We start from the raw sequence: 7,914 nt of genomic DNA, 5'->3' as shown, positions 1-7,914 counted from the left end.
ATGTCCCTACCCCTGCCAGCGAAGCAGGGCGGCAGGGTGCCACCAGCCCTTGCCGTCACCCCTCGCCGCCAACGATGCGCTGACATAGGCAAAATGCCCCCCCTCCATCTCCCATCTCCCAAGCACCTACGCACCGAGGAGACGATGACGATGGTGGTGGGTGGAGAGGTGTGAGTGGGTGACTGAGGAAGGAGATGGCTGCTGCATTACCCACACCAAGGAATAACAGCCCATGAGAGTACCTCTGCCAACTGAGAGCCTGAGTGTGAGTCGCCGGTCGCGGAGTGTGCGAGGTGTCAGTATCTCTGCGACAGCCCACCTACCCCCTACCCCTCTCTACACTCGACACGTTGACGCCACTGGCTAGATAAAACGGCATGCAGAAGCAGCTCTGCATTCGACCTGTGAACGAAAACGTACGCCGGCGCCTCATGCACCACGCGCACACACAGACACACCACAACATGTGTGCAGGTGTCTCACCTGCTGTCAACAAAACTGTCGGCTATTAACACAGAGGCGCGGCGTCGGTGGCGGCGAGACACCCCGCCAACATGTGTGCTGCCCCGCCACGGCTGTCCGTCAGCCGTCGCTGGACGACAACCGTCGTCCGAATGCGCCCGTGGCTGGCTCAATGACTGCCAAGGGGATGCGTCACGTTGAGTGCTGCCCTCCTCCCCTCCTGGTATCCCGTTGAGTCGGTAGCCGTCTGGCACGGGCACCCGCCGAGGACAATGCGCTGGATCGTGCGACGCGCTGGTGCGCGGCTGCAGGCAGATGGGGCAGTGCGTTGCGTGGTGAAGGTCCACCGGCACCTCGCGGCAGCGCGTATAGAGGTGGCCGCTTTGTCCACACTTGATGCAGAAGAGCGGTGACCCGCTGTGGTGCGCAGACGACAGCGAAGGCGTTGAGCCTGGCGAAGTGGCGGCTGCAGCGTCGGCACGACGCGCCTCGGACTCGCTATCCTGCGCCCGCAGCATCGGACACGCTGTCACGTGATGACGGCCACCGCAGTACACGCACCGCATCACACGACGGTGCACGGCAGGCTTGCGGGACTCGCTGCGCAAGGCGTGGTCAGCCTTGTAGCGGTGCGTTGCAGCGACATTGGGCACGGCAATGAGCGGGGCGTCGACTGCAAATGAGGCCGACGACGCTAACAGCGACGCAGAGGCAACATCACCGCAGCCGATCCTCGCAACATGTTGCTGCTGCTGCTGGCGATGCCGCCTGAGAGCATTCGCCTGCTCCGCGAGTGCAGCCGCGGCGTCGTCGGTCGAGGTAATGACTTCACTGTCCATCACCGAAGTCCCCAGAGGAGCCGGCGGGGGCTCGGAGACAGGTAAGCCAACAGCAGTGCCTGCGTTGTTCTCGGGGAGTGGCAACGATTTGGCCACCAGACCGTCATCCTCCACCACAGCCACAGCCTCTGCGACGCGCGCGACGCAGTGCTGCCACGTGTGTCCCACCCCTCCACAGTACGCGCACCGCAACTCTGCCAGCTCTTCCACACGCAGGAACACACGCACTCGAAGGCGGACATGCTCCCGTAGCGTCTCCCGCGATGGCGCTGCTGCGTGGCCGCCGCCATTGCTCACGCGACGGCTTTCCGCGTCAGGGTCGGATCCACGCTCTTTCGATGTGCCTGGGACGTTGCAGCGCCGTAACAAGCTCTCAGGTGATGGAAAGAGCGTGGCAACACTCGCATCAGGGGCAGCCCTTTCGGTGCAGCACGACGGAGCCAGGGAAGCGGCGCACCACTCTTGAAAGGCCGTCGCATAAGGCGGTGGAACCTCAGTCTGCATCCATCGCGACGCCACGTCATTGAGATGCGTCAGAGCACATTCTGTCCTCTCGTGTGCCTCGTCGTCGGATAACCGGCGCCCTGCCCCGACATTCTGCGAGTGAGAGAGCCCGCTGAGCAGCTCAGCTGCCTGGGTGAAGCTGCACTCGCCGCGACCGCCAGGAACGTTACCGTTGCAATCACGCGCACTCAACGACTCTGCAGCGCCCCCTGACGCGAAGCCCATCGCCACATCCTGGAGGAGCGGCACGCGGGTCAGCCCAGCAGGATCGTTGAGGACGCTGCGGGTGGTGTACCGTAGCGAAGAGGCAAGCGGGTGCTGTCGCGCCGCGCGCACCGCATCGGCCAACGACGGTTGTCGCTGTCGTTGCTGCTCATAGGTGAGCCAAAGGTGCTGCAAGGCATGCACGTTCCCTGCGTCCGATGGGTCTGGGAAGACAACGCCAGCGCACTCGACGCCGGTGCCGAGAGTCAACGCAAGTACCTGCTCGTACACGCGGCGCTCCGCCTCGTTTGTCAGCCGCAACGACGAGAGAGCGTTTAGGAGGAGACGCTGGAGGGGGTGGCGGGCGCTGCCGCTAGCGGACGACACCGCGGTCATCACCACCTGCCGCAGCCGCTCCACATCGTCGGCAAACGGCAGCGATGGCGAGAGTGAGGACAGCTGCAGGAGTGTGTGCTGCGCAGCAAGGAGATCGGCATCCTCGAGTGGCATCCTCATCAGAGGCAGTGCCACCAACTCCTCTGCCGTCGCCGAGCGAAGGCGGTGCTGCAGCCCCAGTGGGAGCTCGTGCAGCAGGCCAGGTGGAGCCGCCCGCATGCACGCTGCCACCTCCTCCACTGCTATTGCCAACGGCACATCTTGCACGTAGTCATTCACCACTCGCAGGCCCTCTGCCTGGAACACCGCGGCCACCTCGTCGGCGGTGGTGTCGCCGTGGGTGTACACCTCGTACAACGCCACATCGCTGTCGTCGCGCGGGGACAGGGACACTAAACGGAATTCCATCGACAGCGACTTGCCCCGTGGCGCCGGAACGCTCGTGCGGCGGGGGTGATCAACGTTGTCGCCGCCCGCTGCTGCTACGTCGCACTGCATGTGCGGTATATCAAGGGAGACGCCGAGGCGCCACCCCGGCCGCATCCAGGGGTGCTGGGACTCGCTCACATCCTCGTCGGGACGGAATGCGCCGCTGCCGTGGCCAGGCGTGACACCATGTGGGGCGGAAAAAAGGTTCTGCAGCCGCGACCGCTGGTGCACGCGCGCTGCCGAGGATGCCGTCAGGGGCGCCTGAGTCCGTATATAGCACCTCACCGTGCCTTGCACGCGAAGCTGCGCACGCCCCACATCAAAGAAGCCCCCGTCGACGAGCGGGTGCGGGTGCACGCTTGCCGGAAGCCGGATATCACTTGCAAGCGCCGACACCGCAGTTGCTGTAGCCTCCGCTGTGGCCGCAGGAAACTCGGCGCTCAGCGGAATGCCGATTGTAAGGTCGGCGAGCTGCCGTTGCTGACGCCGTCGCTCCATGTGCGCCTGCACGTATGGGTTCAGCATCCCCTTCGCCGTAGAGACCCCATCGCTCGCCCGTCGCGAGTGCTGGTAGTTGTGATGCGCGCGCAAAGACCGCCGCGTTGCCGCGGCAACGCCTGGTGGTAGGCGACACACCACCCGGTACGTCTGCTGCACGAGGTCGAGCTGTGCGGCGTTGCGAAGGAACAAGGCATCGCTCGGCGACGCTGCCACCACCACAAGACCTTTGTGGCGACTGGTCCACTGGTTCAGCTGCGCGGCTGCGACGGTGTTTTTACCCCCGCGGCGCAGGAGGGACGAGACAACCGGCAGTGCCACGTACGGTGCGCAGCCCGGAAGCGCGGTGTCCACGACACGGGTAAGGAGGGAGTCGCTGGGGTCTTCAGGGTGCGGCTGTGGCCCCGCCTCTACAGCAGTTGCCGAGGAAGAAGCAGAGGATGCGTGTCGTGTGTGAATGGCGCAGAGGCGGCGCCCATCGCCGCCGCTGGCGGCCACAGCGCTCACCTGCGACGTGGCATAGCATGGGAGGCCGCTCGGTTTGTACGCAGTCAGGACACGGGAGCCGGCGCTGCTCCTGCCGCTCGCCGTGGCTGTCCACAACTCAGACTGCACCAGTCGCAGGGGGAGTGGGATGCGGGAGGTCATGCGTGCGCTGCCCTCGGTGCGAGACAGGGGACGGGAGCGTAAGGGGAGGAGGTGAGGACGAACTTGGAACACAAAGATGCCAGTGATTCGGAGGGTGCACAGAAGAGGGGAGTGAGTGAGGGACAGAGTAGATCACTCTTTGACGTCCTACATGTGGTGTAATGTCCAGTGCTTCGTCGGTAAGCGTGACCCCTTCCCTCGGATACTGGCCAATGACCAAAGGCCTGCACGCCTGCCCTGCCTCCCTCCCTTCGACCACCATCTCGGCATATGAAAGCCCGCGGTGGAGGAGGAGAAGGGGACAGGTAAAGAGAGAGGCTGAGAGGGTCTTGACGGCCGTGGAGGGCGTCGCTGTTCCACAGACGGGCATTCATCAGCGAGCTCACGCCTCTTTGTTGTCGCTTGGGATGCTTCACATTCCGATCTCTTTGGCGCGCCTGCACGCTCTCCCTCGTGCTCTTGAAAGGCACACCTGCATAGAAAAAGGGGGAAAGGGGTAGCGGGATGAAAGGCAGGAGCGGGGAGGAGAGCACACAAGCACGCAACGCACGCGAGAATCACAGCATGAACACCTTGTTCGTGTAGCCGTCATAGAGCATCGGATTGGAGCACGGCACGCGAATGCGCATGAGCAACTTCACCGCCTCCTGCGCCGCCAAGGCGCCAGTCGACGCGGCTACGGAGGGAACCTGCACGCAAGGGCCACCACCGCCCTTTCCACGGGACCACCGCGCGACCTCCTCGCACGCCTGAACAAAAAGCTTTCGCGAGCCCTCTTCGGACCACCACGGAGCGAGCGACACATCGCAGGCTACCAGAGCTGGGCCATCGTCGCCTTCACAGCCAATGGGAGCCTCCGCCTGGGACGCCTGCGACATGAGCACAGCCGCCTCCTGCGCAATGGCACTCCCGCTCAGGCCACTCTCCTCAGGGCACGCGCCATGACGCTGAAGCTCCTCCTTACACAGATAGGCCACTGCGAAGCACACCGCCCGGCGCGCGTCCACGTTGCATTCCACGTCAAATGAAATGTGACGTGTCAGCCACCCGAGGCGCTGCCCCAGCCGTTGCCGCCACTCCGCCTCAGCAGCGGCGCGATAGGCAGATGAGAAGCTGACGCCTCGTATGTCCCAGATGTTTTCGACAACCGTCGCCGTGTGCTGGAGCAGCAGCGGCTTCACCTTCGCCGCCACCAGCGACGCCATCGATGGGCCGGGGTACTGCCGTTGCTCCTCGTCATCCGTTCTCTCGCGCTCCTTCTCTTCTTCCTTCTGGAGAATCGCCTCGACCAGCTCCACTGCCTTTGCCGCAATGCACGCCACGTCTCCGGCGTGCTTTGCCTGGTACAGCTCCTGCAGCTCGCGGTACCAGATGGTGGTTGTCGTGAAGTCCGGCAGGTAGCCGGAGTGTGGCATGTGATAGGCAGCGTACACGGCACCGAGCGGCAGCGGCTCTGCGTAGGCGGCCACGCCCTCAGCCTCCTCCTCCTCCACCATCGGTTCACTTTTGTGCACCGCTGGCGCCTCCAGTTCGCCACCGATTTTTCCTGTCACAAACAGCTGCACTGCGCGCAGGATGAACCACACAAGCACATCGGGGGACGCCCAAACATGCATCGCCGCCCTCTCGCGCACCGCCCATGATGATGACATCAATGCCGCTGGCGAGACGCGCGACTGCACCGCCTTCACAGCGCGCATCGGGTCGGCGCACCTAGCATCGCTCAGGAGCTTCGCGAGCGCCTCTGGCAGCCGCTGCACCACAGGTCGGTTCAGCTTCGCCGTGCACTTCTCCATCGCCTCCACGAAGGCATCCTCGGGAGCGCTCTGACGCCGTATCATCCCACCAACGACGGAAGAGATGGCGCGGTAGTCCTTTGTGGTCAGCGGAAAGATCGAGGAGGATGACGACCTCTGCCGCGACTTCTTCTCCTCTTCCGGCAGCGTGGCCCACCATCTGCGAAAGGCGTGATGCACAATGCACGGGTATGGCAGGTAGCTGTGCAACATCATGGCATCCGCGCTGTCCGCGGGAAACTGCACAACGTCGTCTGGGTCGTGAGCGTCAAACCACGCTTGCAGCGCCGGGAACGGTTCAAAAATGCGCAGATCCTCCATTCGTACCTGCGTCGGGTTCTGCGGGCGCATAATGACGCGGTCGCAGCAGTAGGTTTGGAGCATACCAAGTAAGCCACTGCTGCGAACCAACAGTACTGGCACATCAGGATGCACGCGCGTCGCGCAGGTCTGCAGGAGCAGCGACGTTGGAGAGAAATCGCCGTAGCGTTCACTGACAAGAATGAGGCTCGGCGGAGACACCGGCGCCTCGGCAGTGGGTGACGGGTTTGCGGAGTCGCATGGAGGGGCATGCGATGATGAAGGAGCGTTGCTTAAGATGGCTAGCGGCGCGTAACCGGCGAAGAATCGCAGCACAGCCGATGCCGTCACGGTCGGCTCAGTCGGTCCCTCCTTCGCCGCTTCCACTGGCCAACGTCGGCCACCGTCTACGCAGCCGGCAGCCCAGTCCGCGTCTACAGCTGCTCTGTACTTGGGCACCCAGTCCCTCGGGCACTCCTGAACAGGCACCGCCCTGCACTGCTCCCCCAGCGCGCAGATGTGCTGCAGCACCGTCGCCGCCAGAGGAGAGCCGATCGACGTGGTCGCCACAAAGTAGTTGGTTGCGACGTCCTCATCAGACACAACCCGCTCGTCTACGAGGGTGACGGTTCGCACGCCGGCCAGCACGAGCGACTTCAGAGCTTCGGCGATAGCCACAGTGACGCCGAGCGCGACGACATGCGCTGCTTCGAGGGCCGCCTGCCCATCGACACCCCAGAGGCGCAGCTGACGATCGAAGATTGCCTGCTTCACGCTGCCGCCAATGATGTGTTTTGCATCCGGCAGCGGAAGCGCATTGAACGCCGACATTTTCTAGCGGCACCGATGCGAGCAGAGAGAATTGGGATGCCGAAACAGAAAGTGACCGTGTGCCTTCGGTGTGCGCTTCCGCGGGAATGGACGCCGAGAGACGCTAAGGGGAGGAAAGGCAGAGAGGGAGAGAGACGGTCCCTCAGTCGATAATCTTACAAGACCGAGGTGCACGACCTCCGCCGCATCGACACCCCAATCTCTCGCTTCGTTCTCCGCGTGAAGTCCCCTCCCCCCTTGTGTTGTTCGTTTCCTTTTTAGTATCGCTTTCCTGTGGGTGCACCCGCCCGGGGGGAGGGAGGTGGCCGGCGTGCACGGTGAAGCGGCCGCGACGACAACGACGACAGCGCAGCTCAAACCAGAGGCGAAAAACGCAAAATGAAGCGGAGAGGGGAAGCGAAGGAGGGGCGAATGATACACGCATGCGCATGCGTGTGCGTCGACAGACGTGGGGACATGATGAATAAGTGCGAAGAGGCGAGATCACACCACTGGCAGATTGGGGAGAGGGATAAGATGTCAGGCGCATGCAATTGCGGCTTATGACAGGGAAAGGACGGCAGCCTGCAAGCGAGAGGAGAGGTGGGAGGAGGGGGTTTGTCTCTCTTGATACTTCTCAACGTGTGTGAGGGCACTGCGCATCGAGAGAGGAGGGAGGCCGACAGACAATGTGCCGCGGGCCACCTTCGCTCACCTATTCTCCTGACTCCCTTCCTACTTCGCAGGCACACCGGCACGTGCAAGCCCAGGCACCGCAGTGGAATTCACCCCACAGCATCTCCATTATCCCGGTACGCAGAGGAAGTGGGCGCCAAAAGGGTGTTTTGTACCAGTGGACAGCATGCGAGCCAGCAAGCCAGCCCGCAAGTAGATGAACATGGTGGAGAGCGCGCCAGCCACGACAGGTGCCTCGAGAGGCGCGCACGCACACTTCTAAAACTTCGACAGTGACACGCACAGACACGGAGATGATGAGTAAGAAGAAAGGGCACGGAAGAGCTCGCGTG

General features: G+C 63.3%; 2 protein-coding genes across 2 annotated transcripts; both read right to left on the bottom strand.

Moving 5' to 3' along the window:
* Window positions 1–479: 479 nt before the first annotated feature.
* Window positions 480–3,980, bottom strand: LMXM_32_2660 (conserved hypothetical protein; the record flags this gene model as incomplete). The annotated part of the gene is made up of 1 exon (XM_003878474.1): window positions 480–3,980. One exon carries the CDS (start codon window positions 3,978–3,980, stop codon window positions 480–482), a length of 3,501 nt encoding a protein of 1,166 aa, XP_003878523.1.
* Window positions 3,981–4,537: 557 nt separating this feature from the next.
* LMXM_32_2650 (conserved hypothetical protein) lies at window positions 4,538–6,907 on the bottom strand (the record flags this gene model as incomplete). The annotated part of the gene is made up of 1 exon (XM_003878473.1): window positions 4,538–6,907. The coding sequence occupies one exon, from the start codon at window positions 6,905–6,907 to the stop codon at window positions 4,538–4,540; it is 2,370 nt and encodes a 789-aa protein (XP_003878522.1).
* Between the last annotated feature and the right edge of the window lie 1,007 nt (window positions 6,908–7,914).

Source organism: Leishmania mexicana, chromosome 32, assembly GCF_000234665.1.
Source record: "Leishmania mexicana MHOM/GT/2001/U1103 complete genome, chromosome 32".
Taxonomy (NCBI): Eukaryota; Euglenozoa; class Kinetoplastea; order Trypanosomatida; family Trypanosomatidae; genus Leishmania; species Leishmania mexicana.
This window is presented reverse-complemented; position numbering and strand designations above follow the sequence as displayed.